Consider the following 27,623-nt stretch of genomic DNA (forward strand, 5'->3'; position numbering starts at 1 on the left):
CCTCTGTCCTGGCCCAGCCACAGCTGGTCCTCAGCAGGAGAAGACCCTGGGGCCCTGGACACAGAGCCACGCCCACTCCTCTGCTGCAGTCTGGACAGAGACCAGGATGGCTTATGAGGACTCTACCAGGGGACCCCAGTGTTCACGGCTCCAGCTGGGCTATGGAGAGGGCATCAGACAGAGCCGAGTGGGTACCAGGCTCCAGTAGCTCCATTGCCCACCTGGCCCGCCCTGGTTGCTAGTTTCGCCGGACAGCGTGCCACATGGACACAGGCCTGCGCAGCGTGGCCAACATCTGGTTCCAATGTGTGGTTCCCATGCCACTGGCTGACGGCCCAATGATGACATGGCCCACGTTGTCCCCACGGCCGTCGCTGCTGCTCTCAGCCACCGTCACACGGAGAGACAGGTCCTGAGGAAGAGGCAACATGGGTGCTGAGGACCAGGAGCAGTCAGAGGTACTTCTTGGCTCCTGGGTTCAAGGCTACAAATGTCAGGCCCCAGTGGGGGCTCCCTGAATCCTCACTTCTGATCTAAGAGGTGAGGAGACTTGCCCCAGGTCACTCAGCAAATAAATGGCAGGCAAGAGTCTGAACTAGGCCCTCAGGCTTCTCTTGCTGCCTCCCTCCACAGTGGCAGCACCTGCCTGCCAGGGTTCAAATGCTGGCCTCCCCACTTCCCCCTCCTCCTTTTTTTTTTTTTTTTTTTTTTTTTTTGAGACAGTCTCACTTTGTTGCTCAGGCTGGAGTACAGGGGCATGATCTTGGCTCACTGCAACCTCTGCCTCCCAGGTTCAACTGATTCTCCTGCCTCAGCCTCCCAAGTAGCTGAGATTACAGGCGCCTGCCACCATGCCCGGCTAATTTTTGTATTTTCAGTAGAGATGGGGGTTTCACCATGTTGGCCAGGCTGGTCTTGAACTCCTGACCTCAGGTGATCCACCCACCTCAGCCTCCCAAAGTGCTGGGATTACAGGCATGAGCCACTGGGCCTGGCCTCCACTTCCTTGCTGTGTGACCTTGGGCAGTGACTTGGGCTCTTGCTACCTCAGCTTCTCCATCTGTGAAATGGTGATGATAATATTTGTTCTGGTCGGGCGCAGTGGCTCACATCTGTAATCCTACCACTTTGGGAGGCCAAGGCAGGCAGATCACCTGAAGTCAGGAGTTCGAGGCCAGCCTGGCCAACATGGTAAAACCCTGTGTCTACCAAAAACACAAAAATTAGCCGGGCATCATGGTGCTTGCCTGTAATCCCAGCTACTCGGGAGGCTGAGGCAGGAGAATCACTTGAAACTGGGAAGTGGAGGTTGCAGTGAGCCGAGATCATGCCACTGCACTCCAGCCTGGGTGACAGAGCAAGACTCTGTCTCAAAGGAAAAAAAAAAAACAAAAAACAAAAAACTAGGGCCCAGCGCAGTGGCTTACACCTGTAATCCCAGCACTTTGGGAGGCTGAAGTGGGCGGATCGCCTAAGGTCGGGAGTTCAAGACCAGCCTGGCCACCAGCATGGTGAAACCCCAACTCTACTAAAAATACAAAAATTAGCCGGGTGTGGTGGCAGGTGCCTGTAATCCCAGCTATTCGGGAAGCTGAGGTAGGAAAATTGCTTGAACCCAGGAGGCGGAGGTTGCAGTGAGCTGAGATCACACCATTGCACTCCAGCTTGGGCAACAGAGCGAGACTCCGTCTCAAAAAAAAAAAAAATTGGTTTCTATCTCATAGGGCTGTTTCGGAAACAAAATGAGTGAACTGTGTAGAACAGCACCTGCGCAAAGACAGAACATGCTATTACTAATATCACCATGTTGCACTCACAACCGAGGACAGGAGAGACCGTGCTTGAGATGAGAGTGGGAGCTGAAACTCAAACCCAGCCCGATCTCTCTCCTCCCCCTCTTCCCACATGGTCCCAAGAAGTCTCTTGCTTTTAGAGGCTGTGGAGAAGTGGCACTATGACACCCAGGGGGAGGCAGAGGACACATGGGCAGCCTGCCCCACGAGGGTGGCAGGCGAAGGCTATGACACCCAGGATGGGCCAGAGATGCTGGGATGTGCCTGGGTTAGGAACACTCAGAGCGAGGCAGAGTTCTGGGCCTTTACATACAGGCGGGGTCCCTGGGTTGGGGGAGATTAGGCGGGTTCTGTATAGCCCTGGGGCTATGGAGGCAGGTTTTGGCTCACGGCACAAAGGACTTTCTCATTGTCAGGAGTGCGGAGGAGGGCTAGAGATACTGATGGAAGGTGGTGTGAGCCCCATCCTCCGCGGCATGCAAGCAGGGCCCGAGCCCTATCCTCTGCAGTGCTCCCACCCGTGGTCTCTGATATCCCTGCTGGGAGAGGTCTCCCTGGAGCATGTCACTTTTTGAAGACCACGGGAACTTGAGGAGTTCAGCAGAACCCTGAAATAGAGCCTGGGAGATTCACAGCAGGAACTGTGGGTGCCTGGCTCACCCCGGCTCCTCTCTAGCCCTCTGCAGTTCCCTCCACTGGGAATGGTCCTCCCTCAGAGCTGGGTATCCCCTCCTGCAGGAAGGCCCCTCACCTGACTGCGGGAGTCTAGGACACTCTTAGTGGATTAAGGACTCTCCTGCCTGTCCCTTGTGAGCACCAAGAAAGCCGTGCCTGTGTCCCCAGCACCCACCCTAGGGCTGGCCCCAGTGGCACTCAATAACTGCTAGAAAGTGATGGCTGGAGGCAAACTGCTACCCCTGCAGGAGCCCTCAGAAGTGAAGGTAGAGAGATGTGGCAGCTCCAGAGCCCTGGGGTGACCTGGCCCTTTCCGGTCCCCCAGCCCCCTCACCTGGAGCACAATGGCTGGCACCGAGAAGATCATGGCTTCGTTGAACACCGGGTTGGGGTCATCCCTCTTCACGGCTGTCTTCTTTTTGCTCATCTTCCTCCCATCCTGCAGCAGGTATACCTTGACGAAGGGGTCTGTGGGCATGTGGAGTGGTGAGGGCCAGCGTCACACTCACTCACCACAGCCCTGCCCAGTCTGGCTCCACCCACCGACTCCAAACTCCTCAATGCTTTGCTGTTGCCGTGACCTCCTGCAGCCCCACCCTTGGTCCTTTATTTTTTTTTCCCATTTCACAGATGAGAAAACTGAGGCTCACACAGCATGTCAGGTGAGGGCTGGGCTTTGTGCTCAGGCAGCTGCCTCACAGCCCACGCGCTCCCCTCCTAGGATGCTGGGGGAACTCAGCAGCCCTGCCGCGTTCCTTCTATAAATGGCCCGAGTGCAGACGTCAGCCCTGAGTCACCGGGCGCCCGCACAGCAGAGCCTGACTCAACTGTGTGCAGCTCTGAAATAACAAGTTGCCGTCTGCCCATCACCTATTGCCCACGGAGTGTCCTTGCTGCACCTGCCTGGAGCTGGCCCCTTCCCTGCTCCCCCGCGCCATCCCAAGGCTTGCAACTCCCAATAGATCAGGCTCCCCCAGCGCCCTGTCTTCAGTTCTCTAGAATACACCTGCCTCCACGGTCACTGCTTTGAGAGGGAATGGCGGCTCCTGCAGACCTAAGGCATGAGGTCCTGCCTGGCACCCACCTCAACCCTGTGGCCCTGGTCCCTTTTTGGAGTCTGGGGTACTGCCCTGTCTCTGGGAATGGAGCCTCCACCATGAATTCCAGTTCCAGGAAACAGATGCCCACCTTGGTTCCCTGCCCAGTGCCCCCAGCCCTGAGTGCTGCCTCCTGCCCTCAGACCCCCCATCACTCTGACCCCCTTCACTCTGCCCTCACAGGGGCCCCTGCCACCCTCCAGGGATCTCTTGTTTCCCCAGTTGGATTAATTGTGCCCATGCCACCCCCTACCCATCTGCACGACTTCTGGGCTCAGCAAAGCTGAGGGGAACCTTGGCACTGTGTCCCACACTTGCTGATGCCTCCAGGTGCCCACAGCACAGCAGCTGGGCCACAGCTTCCACTGAGCCACATGGGGGAGCTGGGCTGCCTGCTGGGCCTTACCCGCTGTGGTCTTGTCGTTGGTCCAGATAAGGTTCTTGGCCTTAACCACGACCACGGTGAGGCGCTCAGCTGTGGGGAGGTAGCTGAGGGAGAGCAGGATCTCCCCCACAGCATCGGCGGCCTGGGGGACAGATGGGTGGCTCAGAGGGCTTCTCTCCACCCGACTTGAGGGGTCCGGGGAAGGCCTTGGCTGCCAGGGAAAGGCTGAGGCTCCTTTCTCCATAGAGAAGTGGCTGCACCGGGGGCCCCTCACCACAGGGCTCCAGGCTGGCAGGGACAGCCTGGAGAAAGGGACAGCCACCCACCCCCCGCCACTGCATGGAGCATGTCCCACCCCTCCCTTCCACTGGGTGTGGGCCCTGCCTGGGACCAAAGGCCAGAGGCAGCCTGTCAAATGTAGCTATCAAATGTAGTTTTGTTCCGTCATTGCCAGCCAAGGAAAACACTCTGCGGTAGTAATACACCGCGATCCAAGTGGAATGGAATTCGATTCTTTGCTTAAACAGCAATGATGTTCTGTGAACATTCCTACAATTACAAAACTAAAGTGCAGCTTGGCCTCTAAGGCCAGAGGAAATCATCCCCTCTAAGGCCAGAGGAATGTTTCTCTAGCAGAAGCTCAGTAGGGGTAGAACCTCTGAAGCTTTGGTGGCAAAGCAGCAGAAGAGCTGTCAACAATGGTCGGGATGTGTTTGAAATTTGCCTGCAGTAAGCGGTTTCCTCAGATGTGGCTCTGGTCTTCTTCTCTGCTCTCCTAATGATGTTGGGGTTCGGGCCATTGCAGAGGATGATGGAGTCCCTTCCTGGAAGTGTATGCGTGTGCACGCTCTTCCAAGGCGGACGAGTAGGCCAGGGCAGGTCACTCACCTTGTTCTGGTCCTGTAAATAGAGCCAGCCGCTGAAGGGCTGCAGCAGGAGGTCAAGCACAGAAAGCTTCAGCTCCACCACCCCTGTGCTGACGTTGCGCTCATCCTCATCGATGCCAAATACAGAAAACCTCAGGCTCTTCTCCTCCAGGGCTGTGGGATCCAGGGGGATGGAGAACTTCTCATCAAAGAAGATGGAGTAGGCATTCCTCTGGATCTGCAGGAGAAAGGGCCATGGAGGGCGCTAGGGGCCTGAGAGGCCGCAGCAGGGAGAGAGCACTGGACAGGGAGTCCAGAGGCCCAGGCTAGAGTCCTCGCTCTGGTGTCATGACACCTTCAATGCCAGTCTTTCCTTTGGTGGCTCAGCCTTGAAGGTTTATTTTTATTTTTTTTGAGACGGAGTCTCGCTCTGTCGCCCAGGCTGGAGTGCAGTGGCCGGATCTCAGCTCACTGCAAGCTCCGCCTCCCGGGTTTACGCCATTCTCCTGCCTCAGCCTCCCGAGTAGCTGGGACTACAGGCGCCCGCCACCTCGCCCGGCTAGTTTTTTGTATTTTTTAGTAGAGACGGGGTTTCACTGTGTTAGCCAGGATGGTCTCGATCTCCTGACCTCGTGATCCGCCTGTCTCGGCCTCCCAAAGTGCTGGGATTACAGGCTTGAGCCACCGCGCCTGGCCAGCCTTGAAGGTTTAAAAGCCTCCTCTCCTCAGTGGTGGCCAAGCTAGCGGCCTGGCGTTTGAAACTCCCACAATCTGATCCCAACTAATTTCTGTCCTCAGTGCCCGTGGCACCCCAGAACCCTCCAGATGCCCTGGAGGAGCGGGTCTCCATATTTCTTGCATCTGCTCGAGTCTAGCCCTAGGCTAGGCAAGCAGTGGAGTGGGACAGTTGTCTGTGGAGTCACGAGCCACAGGTTCCTGAAGAGCCTGGCCCAGGACTGTTTGAACACCGTAGGCTGGATGGGTGGATGGAAGGGAGAACTAGGCAAGGTTGGGCCAACTCCAAGCCCAGTCCTGCCTGGTGGGCGCCACTGGCCTCCTCCCAGGAAGTTGTGGGCGGGCCCCCGGGAAGGTGCATTGCAGGCACTGTCTCTGGGGAATGGGGGGGGGGGATGCTTTAGTCACTGCCTGGCGATATTTAAAGAAAGTCGTTCTCATCCTTGGACCCTGCCTGAGGCTGAGGGGCTGCCTAGCCTGGGGCAGCACCCCCTGGTGGGATTGCCCAGGCTATTATGCTGCGAAGCTTGCCTTCCCCAGAATAAATCCCCCAGGGCCACCAGCCGCCATGACCACACTCTTCTGTCACTGCCTGGGCATGGAAAGGCTCTTCTCACAGTGCTCACGTTCCCTACACAATCCCTTGCTTTTGAAGGGCTCCTTGCCTCCAAGGGATAAAGCCCACCTGGCCTCCTGACCTCCTGACCTCGGCATTCAGGCTGTTCATGATCTGGCTCCACCTCTCCCTCCTTCGGCTAAATTAGCCTCTCAGCTGTTCCCTGCTCATGGGGGCCTGGGCTCCCCAACCAGCCATTCTCCGAGCGTGTGCTCTATGCGCACATGGGTGGAGGAGGATGGAACCCTGGGTTCGAGTCCCGGACATCCTGCTTCCTTACTGGGGTTGTCTTGGGCAAAGCACTTTTCCGAGCCTCAGTTTCCTCATCTGTAAGATGCCCTAACAATCCGTCCTGTCGGCCTCAGGGGCTAATGAGAGAATCATGGATGTGCTAGGCTCTGTGAACCAGGTTCTCAGCACACATCAGGCTGTGGTGGCTGCTATCTGCCAATGACCCTTCTCCAGGAGTGCGTCCTGAACCACCCAGAGCCCTCTAGGCAGCCCAGACCACAGGCAACATGGCTGGGCACGACAGGAGCTCTGCACGGTTCTGAGAGCCAACCTATGGGGCACTGACCTGGGCTGGGCTAAGAACTCCACATACGTTAACCCATCTCTTTCTCAATAACCATGATGCCTGTTTGACAGATGGGGAAATTGAGTCATGGGGTACTAAACTGACTTACCCAAGGTCATACTGCTAGGAAGAGGTATAACCAGGATTTGAACCCAGGCAGTCAGGCTCCAGGGTCCTGCTCCTAATCGCCCGCTGTACTGCCTCTCAGAAGCTGGGCCACCCCAACTTGGTGCCTAAACACGCCCTCCTCGCACTCTGGTCACAGGCCATCCCCATCCTTCAGCCCAGATGTGGCTCTGTTGGCTTGGCTCTGTGAGGTACAGGAGGTACAGGGATGTGTGGAGGGTAGCCTAAGGGACTGGGTGCCTTCCCTGTCCCTCACGCTTTATTCTTCACCCTTCCCCACTCTGCTCTGGCCCTGAAAGTTGACCTCCATGGGCTGTGTCAACAGATTCCCTTGGCCTTTGGCTTCTGGTCAGGTCAACCAGTAGAGGTCACCAGGAGGAAACTGGAGGGGGAGGGAGGTCCTTCTCTGCAGTATTGCTGCGGGACGACCATGTCCTTTGGCCAAAGGGCGCAGCTCCCACCAAGGTAGCCCTCTCCACACAAGGTGGCCCTCTATCCTTTTGGGCCCAGTAACCTCACCTTCCCCTCACCCCTTCAGATCTAGAGTGGGACGGCCCCTCCTGTTATACCCCTCCAGGGTACCATGCCATCCCTGAGGTTGCCTCACAACCCATCCGTGCCACTCTAAATGTTCTCGTTATTTTCATTTTATTTTTTTTTTATTTTTTATTTTTTTGAGACGGAGTCTCGCTCTGTCGCCCAGGCTGGAGTGCAGTGGCCGGATCTCAGCTCACTGCAAGCTCCGCCTCCCGGGTTTACGCCATTCTCCTGCCTCAGCCTCCCCAGTAGCTGGGACTACAGGCGCCCGCCACCTCGCCCGGCTAGTTTTTTGTATTTTTTGTATTTTTAGTACAGACAGGGTTTCACTGTGTTAGCCAGGATGGTCTCGATCTCCTGACCTCGTGATCCGCCCGTCTCGGCCTCCCAAAGTGCTGGGATTACAGGCTTGAGCCACCGCGCCCGGCCTATTTTCATTTTTAAAATTTATTTATTTATTTATTATTTTTGAAGTGTGGTCACTCTGTCGCCCAGGCCGGAGTGCAGTGGCATGATCTTGGCTCATTGCAACCTCCACCTCCTGAGTTCAAGCAATTCTCCTGCCTCAGCCACCCAAATAGCTGGGATTACAGGTGTGCACCACCATGCCTGGCTAATTTTTGTAGTTTTAGGAGAGATGGGGTTTCAGCATGTTGACCAGGCTAGTTTCAAACACCTGACCTCAGGTGATCCACCTGCCTCAGCCTTCCAAAGGGCTGGGATTACAGGTGTGAGCCACTACACCCACTCCTATTTTTATTTTTTGAGATAGGGTCTCATTCTGTCACCCAGGCTGGAGTGCAGTGGTGCAATCGTGGCTCATGGCAGCCTCAACCTCCTGGACTCAAGTGATCCTCCCATCTCAGCCTCCCAAATAGCTGGGACTATACATTAGCTGGCACTACCACACCCAGCTAAATTTTTTGTTTTTGTTGTTGTCAGAGAAGGAGTTTTGCCGTGTTGCTTAGGCTGGCCTTCAACTCCTGGTTAGGCTCAAGTGATCCTCCCACCTTGACCTCCCAAAGTGCTGGGATTACAGGCATGAGTCACTGTACCTGGGCAGTCCTGTTATTAAGCTCTCCCCAAATTAGCCTTCTTGAACATGTCATCCCTTTTCTGCTGGGACCCCATGTTGACACAGGGCAGATGTGGACAGGGACAGTTGCCACACTCTGTATTCACCTAGCAGGAGAGCTAAGAACTCCACACAATGGGAGCCTTCAGGTGGAGCCCCCCACCTCTTGGCTCTGTACGGAGCTTTCTCTACAGTCTGAAGCTTCAGCTCTGGGATCAGATCCATATTTGCGCTCTAGTGCCTTCCTGGGATCCTGCCGGGCCCCACCGCCCTGCCTGCCTGGGAGGTGCCTAATGAGCCCAGAGCACCCTTGTGCCCCACCCTAAGCCCCACTTACCCGGGAAATGCCCACGATCTGCTCGTCGGGCAGCAGGCTGACGCGCATGAAGCAGGACTCGAAGCTGGCCTCCTCCTGCTCCAGGAGGTCCTTGCCCTGCAGCACCGCCACGTGCAGGGTGTGGGAGGCAGCATCGTACTCCATGCCCACCTCCACCTGGCCCAGGGTGAAGTCCTGTCCAAAGGTGTTGCTCACGGAGGAGATGGAGTTCAGGGAGTCGGCCGACTGGGACTTCCGGAGGGTCCCACAGTGGGCCAGGTCCAACTCCCGGCCCATTAGCTCCAGAGGCCCCAGCTCACTGATGCTCTCAAAAGTGTCCTCAATGCTGAGACTGCCTTTGCGGCTGGATGGTCCCTGCGTGCTGGCCCGCTGGGCATTCCAGGCAGGCACTCTCTGGGGATGAGAAAGAGGGATGTGGGAGCATCATGGGGGCCATAGGCAGGGTCACTGGGAGACGTCAAAGAGGTGAGTAAGTCCTGTTCATTCTCGAATCTCCAAGTTCCCCTTTCACAGAAGCCCTGCATCCCTTAGCTAAGAAGGTCCTTGTTTAATATTATTTCATGTCACTTATTTATTTATTTATTTTTTTGAGACCGAGTTTCACTCTTGTTGCCCAGGCTGGAGTGCAATGGCGCGATCTTGACTCACTGCAACCTCTGCCTCCAGGGTTCAAGTGATTCTCCTGCCTCAGCCTCCTGAGTAGCTAGGATTACAGGCACGTGCCACCATGCCTGGCTAATTTTGTATTTTTAGTAGAGACAGGGTTTCTCTGTGTTGGTCAGGCTGGTCTCGAACTCCCAACCTCAGGTGATCCACCCATCTACCTCAGCCTCCCAAAGTGCTGGGATTACAGGCCTGAGCCACCGTGCCCAGCCTAGGGTGGATCCTGCCGGGCCCCACCGCCCTGCCTGCGGATGAGACTTTTTTTTTTTTTTTGAGCCAGAGTCTCACTCTGTCGTCAGGCTAGAGTGCAGTGGCATGATCTCAATTCACTGCAACCTCCACCTCCCGGGTTCAAGCAATTTTCCTGCCTCAGCCTCCTGAGGACCTGGGATTACAGGTGCGCACCACTACGTCTAGCTAATTTTGTATTTTTAGTAGAGACAGGGTTTCTCCATGTTGGCCAGGCTGGTCTCAAACTCTTGACCTCAGGCAATCTGCCTGCCTCAGCCTCTCAAAGTGCTGGGATTACAGGTGTGAGTCACTGCGCCTGGCCAACTAGTTAGTTAGTTATTTATTTATTTATTTATTTATTTATTTATTTATTTATTTTGAGACAAAGTCTTGCTGCATTGCCCAGGCTGGAGTGCAGTGGCACAATCTTGGCTCACTGCAACCTCTGCCTCCTGGGTTCAAGCAATTCTCCTGCCTCAGCCTCCCAAGTAGCTGGGACTACAGGTGCCCGCCACCACACCCAGCTAATTTTTGCATTTTTAGTAGAGACGGGGTTTCACTATGTTGGCCAAGCTGGTCTTGAATTCCTGACCTCATGATCCACCTGCCTCGCCCTCCCAAAGTGCTGAGATTACAGTCGTGAACCACCGCACCCAGCCCCTCAACTTTTTCTTAACATGTTTATTTGTAGGGACAGAATTCCATACATCAAGTTGTCGATTGCAGTGATGTTTAGAAAAAGGAAAAACAGCTAGCACCCTAAGTGTCCCAGAAGAAGAACGGGTAAGCCAGCCACTCAAGAGGTGAAGAGGTGATGGAGCAGCCATAAGGGAACTTTACAACGCAGGAAGTTCATGTTGGGTGACACCCAAATATTAATTTTTTTCCCCCTTGGCCAGGCATAGTGGCTCACGCCTGTAATACCAGCACTTTGGGAGGCTGAGGTGGCAGATCGCCTGAGGTCAGGAGTTCAAGACCAGCCTGGCCAACATGGTGAAACCCTGTCTCTACTAAAATTATAAAAATTAGCCGGGTGTGGCAGCATGCGCCTGTAATCTCAGCTACTCAGGAGGCTGAGGCAGGAGAACTGCTTGTCCCAGGAGGTGGAGGTTGTAGCGAGCCAAGATTGCGCCACTGCACTCCAGCCTGGGCGACAGGGTGAGACTCTGGCTCAAAAAAATAAAAAATAAAAAATAAATAAATAGATATTTTTATTTTCCCTAAATTGACCTTGGGATTTGAGAAAACAAGAACCTTTTATACCACAAACATCTTCCATGCCTTCAGTACCATAATTTTTTTTTTTTTTTTTTTTGAGACAGGGTCTCACTTGCCCAGGGTGGAATGTGATCACAGCTCTCCACAGCCTCAATCTTCTGGGCCCAGGCAATCCTCCCACCTCACTCTCCCAAGTGTCTGCGACCACAGGCGTGAGCTACTACACCTGGCTTTTTTTTTTTTTTTTTTAGATGGAGTCTCGCTCTGTCACCCAGGCTGGAGTGCAGTGGCATGATCTCAGCTCACTGCAAACTCCACCTCCTGGGCTCAAGCGATTCTCCTGCCTCAGCCTCCTGAGTAGCTGGAACTGCAGGCGTGCCCCACCATGCGCAGCTAATTTTTTGTATTTTCAGTAGAGACGGCCTTTCTCCATGTTGGTCAGGCTGGTCTCGAACTCCCAACCTCAGGTGATCTGCTCGCCTCGGCTTCCCAAGGTGCTGAGATTACAGGCATGAGCCACCGCGCCCAGCCACACCAGGCTAATTTATTTATTTATTTATTGGTAGAGATGAGATCTTGCTTTGTTGCCCAGGCTGGTCTCCAACTCCTGGGCCCAAGAGATCCTTCGGCCTCGGCTACCCAAAATGCTGGGATCACAGACATGAGACACTGCACCTGGCTGCTTACCATAATTTTCATGGTTCCCCAATTTTCCATTGAGCAGATAATCATAATTTAATCACTCTTTCCCACTGTTGGACACTTACGTTGTTTCTACTTTTTCAGAAATACAAATGCTGCAGTATTGAATAGCTTTCTTAAAATCCTGGCTCAGAGGACACAGTCCCTTGAAGGTTTTTTGTTTTTGTTTTTGATGGAGTCTCACTCTGTTGCCCAGGCTGGAGTGCACTGCCGCGATCTCGGCTCCTGGGTTCAAGCAATTCTCGTGTCTCAGCCTCCTGAGTAGCTGGGATTACAGGCGCCTGCCACCATGCCCAGCTAATTTTTTTTGTTTGGTTTGGTTTTGTTTGAGACGGAGTTTTGCTCTCGTTGCCCAGGCTGGAGTGCAATGGGATGATCCCAGCTCACCGCAACCTCCACCTCCCGGGTTCAAGCGATTCTCCTGCCTCAGCCTCCCAAGTAACTGGGATTACAGGCATGTGCCACCATGCCCGGCCAATTCTGTACTTTTAGTAGAGATGGGGTTTCTCCATGTTGGTCAGGCTGGTCTCGAACTCCTGACCTCAGGTGATCAACCAGTCTCAGCCTCTCAAAGTGCTGGGACTACAGGCGTGAGCCGCTGTGCCCAGTCAGTCCTTTGTAGGCTTTTGACAAGCGTTGCCGAAATGCTCTTTGGAAAAGCGAGGTTTTTTTGAGACAGAGTCTCGCTCTGTCAACCAGACTGGAGTGCAGTGGCACGATCTTGGCTCACTGCAACCTCTGCCTCCCAGGTTCAAGTGATTCTCGTGCTCAGCCTCCCGAGTAGCTGGTATTACAGGCATGTGTCACCACACCCAGCTAATTTTTGTATTTTTAGTAGAGACAGGGTTTCACCATGTTGGCCAGTCTGGTCTTGAGCTCCTGCCCTCAGGTGATCCACCCACCTCAGCCTCCCAAAGTGCTGGTATTACAGACGTCAGCCACCACGCCAGGCCTGGGAAAGTTTTTTTCAAATTTACACTCCCCCAACAGCATGTGAGATAGTCCCCCCAGACACCTTAAGTGGGTGAGCATGAGGGACTCTAATCTGGTAATAGATTCTGGCTGTGCTTTCTGGAACTCTATATGACATTCGGAAAATTCTCTGCCATGTGTTAAATGATAAAACATTCAGCAAGGTATAGGGAGAGCCCTAAGAATGTGTGTGCCCCCGGTACAACAATTCCACATGTGGACATCCATCCAAAGTACACTATCCCAAATGAAGACAAAGTTTTACATACAGAACATCCACTGCATTATTTATCATGACATTTAGTCAATCATGGAACATGCACAAAAAGGAATCTCCTACAGCCGTTAAAATAATGCTTATGATGTGTGTTCAACAGTATGTCAAAATGCTTCAGCTACAAGGGAGGTGAAAAGAGAAGGACCTGGCACGGTGGTGCACGTCTGTAATTCCAGCACTTTTCGAGGCCGAGGCGGGCAGATCTCTTGAGCCCAGGAGTTTGAGGCCAGCCTGGCCAACATGGTGAAACCCTGTCTCTACAAAAAACAAAAAAAATTAGCTAGGCATCATGGCTTGGGCCTGTAGTCCCAGCTACTCATGAGGCTGAGGTGGGAGGATTGCTTGAGCCCAGGAGGTGAAGGTCACGGTGAACTGAGATTGTGCCAGAGCACTCCAGCCTGGGTGACAGAGTGAGACCGTGTCTCAAAAAAAAAAAAAAAAAAAAAAAAAGAAGAAATAAATATATCAGGTTACTCTGGACACATTCCTATGGGGTAGCCCTCCTCCACAAGGAGCATTTTGAAAAAAAAGGAAAGAAAGAAAGAAAGAAAGAAAAAGAAAGAAAGAAAGAAAAAGAAAGAAAGAAAGAAAGAAAGGAGAAAGAAAGAAAGAAAGAAAGAAAGAAAGAAAGAAAAGAAAGAAAGAAAGAAAGAAAGAAAGAAAGAAAGAAAGAAAGAAAGAAAGAAAGAAAGAAAGAAAGAAAGAAAGAAAGAAAGAAAGAAAGAAAGAAAGACATTAGTAGTTAAAAAGCAGGCCGGGCCGGGCGCGGTGGCTCAAGCCTGTAATCCCAGCACTTTGGGAGGCCGAGACGGGCGGATCATGAGGTCAGGAGATCGAGACCATCCTGGCAGACAAGGTGAAACCCCGTCTCTACTAAAAAATACAAAAAAACTAGCCGGGCGAGGTGGCGGGTGCCTGTAGTCCCAGCTACTCGGGAGGCTGAGGCAGGAGAATGGCGTGAACCCTGGAGGCGGAGCTTGCAGTGAGCTGAGATCTGGCCACTGCACTCCAGCCTGGGCAACAGAGTGAGACACCGTCTCAAAAAAAAAAAAAAAAAAAAAAAAAAAAAAAAGCAAAAAAAGCAGGCCAGGTGTGGTGACTCATGCCAGCACTTTGGGAGGTCAAGGCAGATGGATCACCTGAGGTCAGGAGTTTGACACCAGTCTGACCAACATGGTGAAACTCCATCTCTACTAAAAATATGAAACTGACTGGGCATGGTGGTGCACGCCTATAATCCCAGCTACTTGGGAGGCTGAGGCAGGAGAATCGCTTGAACCCAGGAGGCAGAGGTTGCAGTGAGCCCAGATCATGCCATTGCACTCCAGCCTGTGCAACAAGAGGGAAACTCTATCTCAAAAAAAAAAAAAAAAAAAAAAGTTGCAGATGTGAAAGGGGAGGAGGGAGGTCTACTCCCCTTCAAAGGAGGACATCAACCAGGAGGGGGCGGTGGTGGAGGGAGAGGGGCTGAAGGCCGATCTGAGTGGATGGTGGGGGCATGGGGTTGCACTCGCTGTGCACCTGTAGGAGCAGAAGCCTCACCTTCTGCCTGGCCTCTGCGCAGCTCTCGCCGTACTTCTGCTGAAGGTACCTGTAGTCGTAATTGGGGAACGGAGAGGGGCTGGGGAAGCTCCCCGACGTCCAGAGCTTCCACAGGCTCACAGCTGCGATTCCCAGCAGGGCCAGGGCCCCTGCAGCATAGACACCCACCTCCCAGCCAGGGGGGCTCTTGATGACTGCAAGGCAAGGGCAGCCTCTCATTAGGGCTTCCTAGTGGATACAGACCCCCACCCGGGGAGCAGCACCGACTTCTTCATTGAATGGATATTTATTGAATGCCTACTATGTGCTAGGTGCTGGAGATCCCATGTCGAACAACACATACACTTTCCTGTGTTGCTTGGGACCAGAAGTGTTTTGGATTTCAGGTTTTTTCTGATTTGGGGATATTTACATTACACTTATAGGTTGAGCACTCCTAATCCAAATATCTGAAATCCAGAATGCTCCAGTGGACATTTCCTTTCAGCATCATGTCAGCCCACAAAAAATTTCAGATTTTCGATTTTGGATTTTTGGATTGAGGATGATCAGCCCGTGTATGTAATATCCAGAACAGGCAAATCTACGTAGACAGAATTGACACCAGTCTATACAGTAAATTAGTGACTGTCAGGGGCTGGAAAGTTGGGAGAAATAGGGTTTCTTTGGGGGATGATGAAAATATTCTAAAAATGGATTGTGTGGCTGGTCGCACAATATATTAAAAACCACTGAATTGTATACTTTCAGTGGGTAAATTGCACGGTATGTGAATCTTATCTCTCCGTGAATCTCTTACCACAACAAACAACTCAGCCACAAGTGAGGTGGCTGCAGGCTGTGCAGGGCTCAGAGACAAATCCGGATGCTCAGAGGCTTTTGCTCTGCTGATGAGTCAATAACCTTCCCTCTCTGAGCCTTGCTGCCCCCGAAGACGGAAATTAACAACCCCCTCAACTGTGGCAGGCACGTCCTCTCCAGCACCGTGCTTGGCACGCGGCAGGACCACACATGTTCCAAGGTTTTGCCTCCCTCTCCTAGGAAACCTGGCTCTGCTTCCCCACAGGAAGCCAAGGAGACACTGGGATTCATTCTGCAGGTCACAGTGCTGGCAAATATGGCTCTCTAAACTGTTCTTAGTACTGTGTCTGTCTCAATTCAAGTGAGGAAACTGAGGCACAGAAAGACTAAAGAACTTGCTCAAGGTCACAGAGCCCAGAAGGGGTGATGCTGGGACTCCAACTCTGGCAGCCTGACCCCAAAGCAAGCGGAGTAACCACTGCCCCACCCGGCCTCGACCCTGCACAGTTCCCTTGCAGCAAGGTGGAGAGACGTGTGAAGGGCATCTCAGGGCTGGAGATTGATCACTGCACATCCATTGAGCACCAACCCTGGTGCGCCAGCAGCCTATGGGCACAGGTAGCCAGGGCTAAGTCAGCCCCAGGCCAAGTCCCTGTCCTTAAGTAGCTGGCAATCTAGGGGGTGGTGTGGGGCAGGCAAATAAATAGACGAATCAGGGTTCTGGGAATGGGAGCAGCCCGGGAAGGCTTCCCGGAGGAGGGACATGTAAGCCGAGATATTAGGAGGGGCAAGAAGTGTGCCAGGCCACAGTAACAGGAGCTGGAAGTCAAGGGCAGGAAGAATAGAGGGGTATAAAAAGCCCAGAGTGGGCAGAGTGCCTGGGGGAGGGAGGGAGGGGACCTGGGGCTAGAGAAGTTCCTCATCACTGCTGCCCTGAAGCCCAGATGCACTGGAGTGGAGCACACAGTGGGGCAGCCCCTTTAGGCTGCCCTGCTCTCTACTGAGCCACCTTTACCCAGATCCACAGCACTGACTCACTGGCTTCCAGCCCTGACGCCCTCCCAGTGCTAAGCACCCTGTGAGGCTCTACTTTCTTTTCTTTTCTTTTTCTTTTTTTTTCTGTGGTTTTTTTTTTTTTTTGAGATGGAGTTTTGCTCTTGTTGCCCAGGCTGGAGTGCAGTGGCACGATCTCAGCTCACTGCAACCTCTGCCTTCTGGGTTCAAGCAATTCTCCTGCCTCAGCCTCCCGAGTAGCTGGAATTACAGGCGTCCATCACTGCGCCCGGCTAATTTTTGTATTTCTAGTAGAGACAGGGTTTCACCGTGTTGGCCAGGCTGGTCTCGAACTCGTGACCTCAGGTGATCCACCCACCTCAGCCTCCCAAAGTGCTGGGATTACAGGCGTGAGCCACTGCACCCGGCCATGGCCCTACTTTCTAAAAGAGGAAAACAGACCAAGGAAGGGTAACGGGCACATCTGTTTCTCCACTCAAGGCCATCGGTGAGAAACGGCAGAGCCGGGAACAGGTACTTTGGCTTCCAGGCAAGTCACCCAGCACCTCTGGGCTTCAGATTCTGGAAAATGCAGATGACAAGAACATCCCCCATCCAGCGGTCCCACTCTGATGAATTTATTCTAAAGGGAAAATCCCAACAAGTTTTATGTCTGAGATGAGTCATCGAGGCTGTATTTATAACAGCAGAAATCTGGAAACAGCCTGAAGGTCCCACCGAGGGGGCCAGGGAGGGCTGGTGGCACTGTCTTGGGACGAAATGTCACTGGCCTTTGAGCATGACAATTGAGGTAATTAGGATGGCACTGTGGCAATGCAGAGACACATTTCTGGCATTGTTAAGAGAGGAAAAAAAAATGAATCCCCAACATGGTCTAATCGCACAATTGTGATGTGTGTAAAAGTAACGCAGCACATAGTCACGGGCTGGGCAGACCAGGGTAAAACAGAAGGAATGGGTAATGACAATGGAAGGGCCGTGAAGAAACCCTCCTTCCTCCTGCTCCTGTTGACAGAATGTCACCTGTGGGCTAAATACGCCCATCACAAAGAGATCCACAGAGGCTCCCGGGCCCCGCCCTGCCAAGGCTTGGCATGTTCTGGGAGTCCTGGGAACAGGGTCACAGCAGGGCTGGGTGGTAGCCAGGGGTTGGCCAGAGGGCAGGACCAGAGGCCCAAGGTCTCTGGGCAGGCTGTGGGTACAGCCAGGTGGCAAAGCAGGTTCAGGCTCCCCTGCGCCTGAGGCTCTTGGGAGCTGAAGGATGAAGCCCATGCCCGGGGTGGCAGAAAAGGGGGCAGGGCTGGGGGCACACAAGGAAAAGCCCCAGGAAGGTGACATGAAATGACAATTCACATTCATTTGTTTATTGATTTTATGGAATACCAGTCTTGGGGTGATATTGGAAGTGGGGTCTAGGCTAAGATCAGAAACAAGGGGGACGAGGAGGAGGAGGAATAACTCCCCTTATGAAGCACTTACTATTTATGATTTGCCAGGTCCTGTCTAAGCACGTCACATGTATTAACCCATCCAGTCAAGGCAATCCTGTGAGGTTGGTTCTATTGCTTTCCCCATTTTACAGATGAGGAAGCTGAGGGACAGAGGAAAGATCTGCCTCCAGACAGACTGGGTTCAGATTCGCACCTGTAACCCTGACACCAGGCCCCAGGACTCAGGCAGGCAGAGGCAGAGGCAGAGGCAGGGAAGAACTCCAGGCCAGGAGAACAGCATGTGCAAAGCCCTGGCGCTGGGAGAGTGGCGTTTGCACTGTGCTGGGCGCTGCACATCCATCAGCTCTCTAAATCTTCCCAACAGCCCTGAGGCAAGGCTCATCATTTGCATTTTACAGATGAGTAAGTAGAAGCTCAGGTTTCACCACTTGCCCAAGGCCATACAGATGGGGGTGGGGTGTAGGGGGCTAGACCTGTGAGCCCGAGGGTGAAGGTGAAAAGTGATGGGAAAACCGGGCACACCCTTCAGATCAGCCCTGGGCTTCCCAGGGGCTGTGTTAGGGTAGGAGCTGGAGGGATGGGGAGCCTGGGGCTGGGAGTCAGGAGACCTGAGGGCACGTCCTGACCGGTTACTCTCTGAGCCTCACCTCTCCCATCTGTGAATGGGGAGAAGAACAAAGGGAGAAAAGATGGCTGGTGTGTTTCAGCTCTGACCCCATCTGCCGTCCATGGGTAGGGCTGCAGGAGTATGTCTGGAGTCTCGAGGCATCTCCGAGCCAGCTCCCATCTCCCCGCTGGGGCACAGGGTGACTGGGTGGGAGCAATGGCCCTGGACTGGGTGGCCTCTATTTTTTATTTTTTTCTAATGAGACGGAGTCTCACTCTGTCGCCCAGGCTGGAAAGCTGGAGTGCAGTGGTGTGATCTCAGCTCACTATAGCTTCTGTCTCTGGACTGGGTGGTCTCTGAGTTTAATGCCTCATGAATCTAACATTGACCTTCCTGGATATATTTTCCCTTGGCTACTTGACAGCCTCCACAAAAGGCCTCGGCGAGTGGATTCCGAGTCACAGGCTCATCCCCAGGGTGCAGCAGGATGAGGGTCTCCCCGGGGACCCTCTCAAGTAAAAGAGAGAAAGTCACTTTAACAGGAAGGAGTCACTTGAGTGGCAAGATGAGGAGACGGCAGACTGGGCCAAGCTTGATGTCCCCAGGGCTGTCTGACCTTGGGCAAGTCACTGACTGTCCTAGACAGTGAAGGCAATAATGGCAAGGACAAATTACTCATGTCCCACGGACACCTCCCACCCAGGCCTGGGGTAAGGGTCTCGTAGGCGTGATCCAGGAGGGGCTTTCCCTGGGCACTCACCGCTCAGATGGTATTCTGCCACATCCACTGCCATGGTGCCTGCTGTGGTGACTGTGACTGGAAGGGAAAAGAGAGTGAGCGGGTAGGGCTGCAGAGAGTCAGCGTCCCGTCCCCAGGTCCTGGCCTCCCGGCACGCGCGTGCCTGTCATCCAGAGCTTACACTCCGCTATAAGGGGCGTGCTACTAAAGGAAGGCCTGGCATTTTAAGAAATGATGTTTAAAGCTCTTTTCAAGCATTCTAAGACTCTTTTCAGGATTGCCAGATAAGACATAGGATGTCCAGTGGCATGTGAATTTCAGATTTTGCTTTGTTTTCTTTTTTCTTTTTTTTTTTTTTTAGATGGAGTCTCTCTTTGTTGCCCAGGCTAGAGTGCAGTGGCACGATCTTGGCTCACTACAGCCTCTGCCTCCTGGGTTCAAGTGATCTCCCGGCTCAGCCTCCCAAGTAGCTGGGATGACAGGCATGTGCCACCACACCTGGCTAATTTTTGTGTTTTTAGTAGAGATGGGATTTCACCATGTTGGCCAGGCTGGTCTCAAACTCCTGACCTCATGTGATCCACCAGCCTCGGTCTCCCAAAGTGCTGAGATTACAGGTGTGAGCCACCGCGCCCGGGCAAATTTCAAATCAGCTTTTAATATTTGTGTCCCAAATAGTCCATAGGACATACCTACACCAAAATCTTTTCCATTGTTCATCCAAAACGTCAATGCTCCTGGGCGACCTGTTTTTGTATTTGCCAAATTTGCAACCCCAGCTCATTTCCATCCTAACAACATCAGGCTGACCAGCGGCAACGCAGTAGGCGACTGATAAGAGCAAGGCCCCCCTGGCTTGAGCCAGAGCCTACCTTCAAATGCTTCCATTTCGATTGGGAAAGAAAGGCTGCGTCTCTGCAATATTCTATTACCAGTCCTTTCACTGCTTGGCGTGGTTTCTTCCCCACCCCACCCTCCACCCCCAGCTTTTAGGAACAACTGAAGTTGTTCTGGAAAGGTCTGGGAGCTCCTACAACCCATTACCTGAAGCTAGGCGACTGCTTATTGTTTTATTATTGTGCTAAGAAGTAAATCAGGCTCACGATGTGTTCTCGATGGGTGTGTGTGGGGAGTCCTGGAAAAGGGAAACTGGGATGGGCTGCGCTGATCTCAGGTCAAGGGCGCAGAGGACCAGGATAATGCCCGCCCCAACTTCTGGATTCCCGTGTAGTTCAGGGAGGTGGTTACACACAGTAAGCCTGCAGGCCCGGTGCAGGGTGGTAGGGTGAGGGGAAGGGGACGTGAGAACTGCAGAGTGATGGCCTGGCCCAAGGGCAGCCGCCTTTCTGCCCCAGCAGGAATGCCACCCACTGTGGCTTGATCTTCTGGCACTTTAAAGAAAAGCCAGATACCTGAATTTTTTACATGCAGTTTCCTGAGTTTTACAGGTAGCAACCAATTTGCAAAAAATCCAAATACCATTCAGGTGCAGTATAAAAAGTCCTTGGGGAGCGTGACCCACCAGTTCCCGACCCCTCGGAGCATCCTGTAGGTTCCCTTTGGGACAGGGGTCGAATCAGAGGGTAAAGCTAAGGCCCTCAACATTTTCAGGAACCCCGGGGTTCTCCCCAATCTATGGCTTTGGAGTCAAGAAGCTGGGGTGCCATGCTTCAGTTGGGGTCATCCAGCACATTTGGGATGCCATAAGTCCTAGTCCACCCCCTTAAGTCCAGGGGTGCCCAGGAGCCTCGAGAAGCAGGTCAGGTGAGTTGCACAGCCAGCTCCTGGCTCCCAGCTCTCCTGATGCTGCCCCCACTCCCACAAGGAGATGTGCGTTGTCATGGAGATGGAAGGGCGGTGCTAAGCCAGGAAGGGCCTCATCCATCCTGACTAGAGTGGAAACTCATTCCTGGGCCTGGGCTGGAGATAATGATAGGAATAGGCAACCTTGCCGAGCACTTCTTATACATCAAGCCCTGTTCTAAGCACTTTGCTTATATCTGACCTCATTTAATCCTCCTAACAGCCCCATGAGGTAGGTACTATTATTATCTCTGGTTTGCAGGTGAGAGTCCCAGGGCGTAATTTGCCCCAGGCCACACAGCTAGTAAACTGTTCAACCCAGGCCGTCTGGCTCCATGCTCCTAACCACTGTGTCTCACTGCAGGTGGGCATATGGTTTCCAAAAAGTTTCCTAAGAATCTGCCAGTCAAATGGGTCACCGGGTCCCTGTCCAAGGTGGTCCTAGCTCCTGGCGGAAGCTGGCCTGGATACGCTGAAACACATGCTAACGTGCACACACGCACCTCCCAGCCTGCTGCTGTCTTGCCGGGCATCAGATAAGCTATCGGCTTTTTCTGCTTACCTGGCACAAGCTGACTTTGCAAGAGTGGAGCCAAGCTGGGACAGCCAATGCCAGCAGCATACGAGCAAGGTATGCAAGGCAAAGTACATCCCACAGCACAACAGGCATGGTATGGGACAAAGCCTCAAGCTGCATCCGGCCTCTGGCTGTCGGGGGCCCCATCACCTCCACGGCTGGTCCAGCTCAGACCCCAGACTCCCACGCTGTCTGTTCTTTCCTCTCCCTTTAACACGACATCCTTTCCCAGGGAGCTGAGATTTCAGTGAGGGTGTGAATCACTGCTAGGCACACCCCACAGAAGTTCCTTTTTTTTTTTTTTTTGAGACAGAGCCTCACTCTGTCACCCAGGCTTGAATGCAGTGGCACGATCTCAGCTCACTGCAATCTCTGCCTCCCAAATTCAAGCAATTTTCCTGCCTCAACCTCCCAAGTAGCTGGGATTAGAGGCATGCGCCACTACGCCCAGCTAATTTTTGTATTTTTAATAGAGATGGGGTTTCTCCATGTTGGCCAGGCTGGTCTCGGAACTCCTGACCTCAAGTGATCCTCCCGCCTTGGCCTCCCAAAGTGCTAGGATTACAGGCATGAGCCACCGCCCCTGGCCTCCAGACAGAAGTTCCAGCCTGGTGCCCTGTGAAGGCAGAATCTCATCTGCCTGAATGGAGGGAGAAGAGAACTGGGGGAGAGGTCGAGGCTCCTAGAGGGGGTCATCCTGTGCACAGGGTTTGTAGTCAGCTGCACCCAGCTCTGACTCCCATATCTGCCCCTGGCTAGCTGCAGTGGCCTTGGGCAATTTTCTTAGTCTCTTAGAGCCTCAGTTCCCCAACTGTAAAGCAGATGTGAGGCTGCCAGGAGGGTGGAATGAGAAGGTACGTGTAGTCAGGCTTGGTATGTATTGGCTGCTTTGGTTAGCAGCCTGGTGATGGCCCACACAGGCCCCCTAATCCCTAGTCTGGGCAGTGTGGGCAGCACTGTCAGCCTACAGATGTGTTTATTTGTCTTACATTTAAGTGAGTTGCCAGCATTTTAAAATTGAAAAATTTAGCTCGGTGCAGTGGGTTGTGCCTGCAGTCCCAGCTACTGGGGAGGCTGATGTGGGAAGATCTCCTGAGCCCAGGAGTTCAAAACCGGTCTGGACAACATAGTGAGACTGTGCCTCAAAAGAAAGCAGTGTGCGGTGAGGGGGGACTTTCCCATTAAAAACTGATTTGAAAAGGATTTCCAGCTTCCCTTTGAAAGTTAGAAGATCTGGCCAGGCGCGGTGGCTCATGCCTGTAATCCCAGTACTTTGGGAGGCCGGGAGCACCTGAGGTCGGGAGTTCAAGACCAGCCTGACCCCAACTCTACTAAAAATACAAAATTAGCCGGGCTTGGAGGCACATGCCTATAATCCCAGCTACTTGGAAAGGCTGAGTCAGAAAATCGCTTGAACCTGGGAGGTGGAGGTTGCAGTGAGCCGAGATCGCACCATTGCACTTCAGCCTGGGCAACAGGGGCAAAACTCCGTCTCAAAAAAAAAAAAAAAAAAAAAAAAAAGTTAGAAGATCTGGGGACAATGGGTTTACATCTCCCGACTCCAACAGGAGTTGGAGCTAAGTCAGCTCTGCCCCTTCCCTGGCTGCTCCCATCCTTCTATTCACTGCTAGAACCTGTTGGCTCCTAGACGCATCCCTGTTCATAAGCCTGGTAAAGTGGACTTTGAATGAGCTACTTTTGTTTGTTTTTCTTTTTTTTGAGACAGAGTTTCGCTCTTTCATCCAGGCTGGAATGAAGTGGCGCGATCTCACCATGCCCAGCAAAGCTATGGGAGATTAAGAGAGGTTAAGTGACTTGCCCAAAGCCACACAGCCAGCAGTGGTAGAGCTGGGCCTGGCAGCCATTCCTGCTGCCCAGTCCAGCCCCTCTTTCATTAGCAGTGACAACCCTCATGCCATCTTCCCCATCCGTAAGACCCACGGGGCAAATCCTGTTACTACCCCACCCTCCACAGACTGTCCTCCACAGAGGAGGAGAGGGAGGCTCAGAGAAGGGCAGTGAATTGGCCCAAGGTCACCCAACCAGTGAGCAGGAAGCTGAGACCAAGTCGCAAGTGCTGGCTGTACAGCAAGTACCCTTCTCAACGGCTTTGCTCACTATCCCCGAGACCCCCTGACTCTGTCTCACCTGGTACGACCTCAGTGGGCTCCCGCTGGCAGCCTGGAGGTCTGCCAGGCAGAGGGACTGTGGCTTTGGCTAGAAGAGGATAGCAACAAGGTACAGTAGGACCAGGGCAGCCTGTGACCAGAGCGTCCCCGGTGTCCAGACACATAGCAAAGAGCATAACATGGGGACCAGAGTGGCTCCAGACCCTCACTGAGCTTCCAGACTGCACATCCCACCCCCTGCAGCACCCCTCCCCATCCGACCAATTCGTTCTGTCCCAAACCCCCAGACCCTAAACTACACAGAGCTTACTCATTGAAAACAGCTCTAGGTTCAAATTCCAGCTTGATCATACCTACCTAGCAATATCTCCTTACTGCTGCATGCATGTGGACATAATATGTGCTAAGTGCTTAGCACTGTGCCTGGTTGTAGTAGGTACACAATGTGGACATGATGATTCAATGGATTAATGGATCTCCCTTTTACAGATGAGGAAGCTGGGGCCCGAGGTCACCTAGCATACAAGTAGCAACACCAGGATTGGTGCCAGGGTGCAATGGATCTGGGCCTGGGCTCTTGGCCACCATGCTGACTCCTGACCAGGCAGGCCTTTTGGGGTGGGGAGTTGGAAGAGCCCCCCACTTCCCCCGGCTTTGCTGGAATCAGACCATGGCAGAGGCCCCTCCTGGGCTTGTCAGAGAATTGGCTTTCCAAGAACGCTGTGCCTCGGCAGGGGAGAGGGGCTTTCTGCTCTCTGCTCCACCCCAGCTCCTTGCCCAGTGTCCTCACATCATTCTCTGGTTAGCAAGGGAATGGGAAGGGTTGGGAGGTGGGCCCAGGAGAGCCTCACCCTTCAAGCTGCGAGCCTCTTCAGGATCTTTAGGTTGAAACCTTTTCAAGTCCCCCTCCTCCGCTTTCTGAGATAACCACATCCTGTTGCCATCTCCCAAACAGCCCACAGAAACCGCAGGACAGACTGGCTGTCATTTCTTGGGCACCTACTGTGTGACTTGCCCTGTGTCATCTCAGCACCACAGCCCTCTGAGGGGGCTGCTACCCTGCTCCTTGCGCTGGAGAGGAAACTGAGGTGCAGTGTGGGCAGCACTGCCAACCTACAGATGTGTCTTATTTGTCAGTCACCAGAGCTGACAAGTGGCAGAGTCCGGGTTTGAAGCTCAGGCTGGGAGCCCCCACTCTGCAGAGCTGCTTAGGAAAGCTTTCAGACTTCAGAGTAGGGAGGCTGGAGGATCGGGGACTTGATCCAACCCTTCTTCACATTGCTATGGTAACTTGGGTGGGTGTCCTGCCCTCTCTGAGCCTCAGTTTCCCATTTCTAATAGGAAGCACTATTGCTGCTGTTCTCTAAAACTGTAACCCCCTGATGGGGAGAAGGAGCTGACATTCCATGGTGCAGCTTTCCCAGGCTTTTGGGAATGGAGGAGGGCGGCACACAGTCTCTCTGTAGCCCCTGGAAGAGGGCTCCCAGGATGGCCAGTTCAGAGCCTTCCACCCATAGGCCAGGCTCCCGGCCCCCCACCTCCCTCCCCGTACTTCAGCCCAAATCTACAGCCTTGAGGCCCTGAGTCTGGGCAAGCTTCCTCCCCTGCCCCGCCATACCCCTCTCCTAAGCTCTGGAAAGCCCCCCACTCAGTCTGGTGCCACCGGAGGCTGAGGGTCATATCTGGCTCTTCACACAGCCAGGGCCTCCTTGGGCTGGGGTGCAACGTTCCCCTCCAGATTGGGACGACTCCCGCAGACCTAGCGCTCCTGCCTCAGGAACCCCCAGGGTGTATGGGGACCGGAGTGTCGGGAGTGGGTGTGAAGCCAGAGCAGGGACAGTGAGGACAGTCAGGTTGCTGAATGCGAAAGTGAGGGGTGTGTGTGCAGCGTGGGCGCGGGGAGGCGTGTAAACGGTGGGGTGAGCCGCGTGTGTGCACACGCGGGGCGTGCGATGCGCACTGCGCGGAGTGGCTGGGCCGGGTAAGGGCGCCCAGCGTGCGCGGTGCCCGGCATTCGTTCGTGTGCAAGCGCCGCGCGGAGGTGCAGGCGCACAGAGTGCGCGGGGCTCTGGGGTCCCGGGCCCGGGACCCGAGGAGGGGGCTGCGTGCGTCCGCGATCAGGGTGTGATCCCGGCCGCGCACCGGGGTCGGCAGGGTGCGTACTCACCCGGGCTCCGCGGAGGGACCGCCGCTCCGGCTGGGCTCCAGCTGCCGGCCCGCCTCCCGCAGCGCGCACGCACCTGCGCCTAGCCCGGCCGCCCGCGGCAACGCCACCCCTGCAGTGTCGCCGGGTGCCCGCCTCCGAGGGACGCGGCGCGGGCCGGGGGCTCGGCCGGGCCGGAGCGGTGGACCGGAGCTGTGCCGCAGTCCGGGCACGCTCCCAGGAGCCCGCCGCGCGCTCCCTCGCACTCGCCCGCTCGTCCGCTCGCTCCCTCTTTAATTTAAAGTGACAACCTCGAGCGCTGTCTCTGCTCCCAGGGTCCGAGCCGGAGATCCCCCAGCGCGTCTGGGATCCAGGGACGCCCTGAGGCCAAGCCCAACCCCTCGCTCCCAGGCCTGGGAACAGGGATGGGTGGGGATGTGCTCACAGGCCTCTGAGAGGCAGGCCAAGCACTGGACTCCGAGCCAGCTGGCCTGGATTCCAGCCCCAGCCTTCGCGCTCTGGGTTATCCTGTTCCCTTTCTAGGCCTCAGTTTCTTTACCTTAAAAACGGACCCGATACCGCGCACCTCCGGGAGCCAAAGAAAACACCCACAGGAGGCGCAGCGGAAAGTTTCCCCTTTTCTGAATGGATAATTACTCCCTCCCACCACGATTGAGCTGTAACTGTAGGTCAGCTCTGTGCTGGTGCCTTACAACATCATCTCAGTCCTCACTGTGGCCTAATCTGGTCGTGGTGACTCCATTTTTTACATGAAGAAACAGGCTCAGAGATGTGACCAAGATCACAGAGCCAAAGGTCAGAGCCAGAATTGAACCCAGGTCTGTGTGACTTTAAACTCCATACCTTTAACCACTAAGGGGTCGTGCTTTCTCTTCCAAAGGAATGAATGAATCATTCAGGAGATATTTATGACGCCCCCGCAGGGGCTGGGCACAGTGCCAGGTGTGGGCGATCTCCCATCTTCCGGGAACAGGGGACAGGTCCCTCCCTGCCCGCGCAGTCTGGCAGTGAGGCACGGCTTGCATCGGGAGGGGCTGGGTGCGGGGGAACTGCCACATGTTGTGGGCACAGTAACCAGGGGAGCAGGCTGGGTGGACACCTGGGGAGACCTCTCCAATGGTCTGGGGTGGGGTGAGGATCCCAGATGGGGAGCAAGTGTGCAAGGGTAGCAGTGCTTCCTGGCTCATCCACACTCTGGGCCTTTACAGCTGAGGGCAGCCTGTGGGCACTGACCTCTCAGTGGAGGCTGGGTCTATGCTGGCCTGGTGCAGTGCGGGCATCCTTGGTCTAGAAAACAGGACGCTGGGGAGCCCTAGATAGAGAGCTGCATCTGGCTAACACGGTGAAACCCCGTCTCTACTAAAAATACAAAAAAATTAGCCAGGCATGGTGGCGGGCACCTGTAGTCCCAGCTACTCGGGAGGCTGAGGCAGGAGAATGGCGCGAACCCGAGAGGCAGAGCTTGCAGTGAGCCAAGATCGCGCCACTGCACTCCAGCCTGGGCAACAGAGCCAGACTCCATCTCAAAAAAAAAAAAAAAAAAAAAAGAAAAGAAAAGAAAAAAAGAGGCCGGGCGCGGTGGCTCAAGCCTGTAATCCCAGCACTTTGGGAGGCCGAGACGGGCGGATCACGAGGTCAGGAGATCGAAACCATCCTGGCTAACACGGTGAAACCCCGTCTCTACTAAAAATACAAAAAACTAGCCGGGCGAGGTGGCGGCGCCTGTAGTCCCAGCTACTCGGGAGGCTGAGGCAGGAGAATGGTGTGAACCCGGGAGGCGGAGCTTGCAGTGAGCTGAGATCTGGCCACCGCACTCCAGCCTGGGTGACAGAGCGAGACTCCGTCTCAAAAAAAAAAAAAAAAAATAAAAAATAAAAAATAAATAAAAAAAAAAAAAAGAAAAGAAAAAAAGAA

The 27,623-nt window shown here is 54.0% G+C and overlaps 1 protein-coding gene across 2 annotated transcripts; it reads right to left on the reverse strand.

Annotated features, from left to right (window-relative positions):
• On the reverse strand, positions 1 to 26,460 carry SYT12 (synaptotagmin 12). Of its 2 annotated transcripts, none has more exons than XM_010366371.2 (8): positions 25,713 to 25,851; positions 19,058 to 19,114; positions 14,425 to 14,618; positions 8,820 to 9,212; positions 4,839 to 5,054; positions 3,972 to 4,092; positions 2,803 to 2,936; positions 1 to 412 (listed from the first exon to the last, which is right to left on the reverse strand). In XM_010366371.2, exons 2-8 carry the CDS (start codon positions 19,089 to 19,091, stop codon positions 239 to 241), a joined length of 1,266 nt encoding a protein of 421 aa, XP_010364673.1. In that variant the 5' UTR covers positions 19,092 to 19,114; positions 25,713 to 25,851; the 3' UTR covers positions 1 to 238. The 2 variants fall into 2 exon arrangements, with proteins under 2 accessions (XP_010364673.1, XP_010364674.1); XM_010366372.2 differs by lacking the exon at positions 25,713 to 25,851 and adding an exon at positions 26,248 to 26,460 and having other exon boundaries at positions 59 to 412.
• Between the last annotated feature and the right edge of the window lie 1,163 nt (positions 26,461 to 27,623).

The sequence above is a fragment of the Rhinopithecus roxellana genome, chromosome 15, assembly GCF_007565055.1.
Source record: "Rhinopithecus roxellana isolate Shanxi Qingling chromosome 15, ASM756505v1, whole genome shotgun sequence".
In the NCBI taxonomy this organism is placed as follows: domain Eukaryota; kingdom Metazoa; phylum Chordata; class Mammalia; order Primates; family Cercopithecidae; genus Rhinopithecus; species Rhinopithecus roxellana.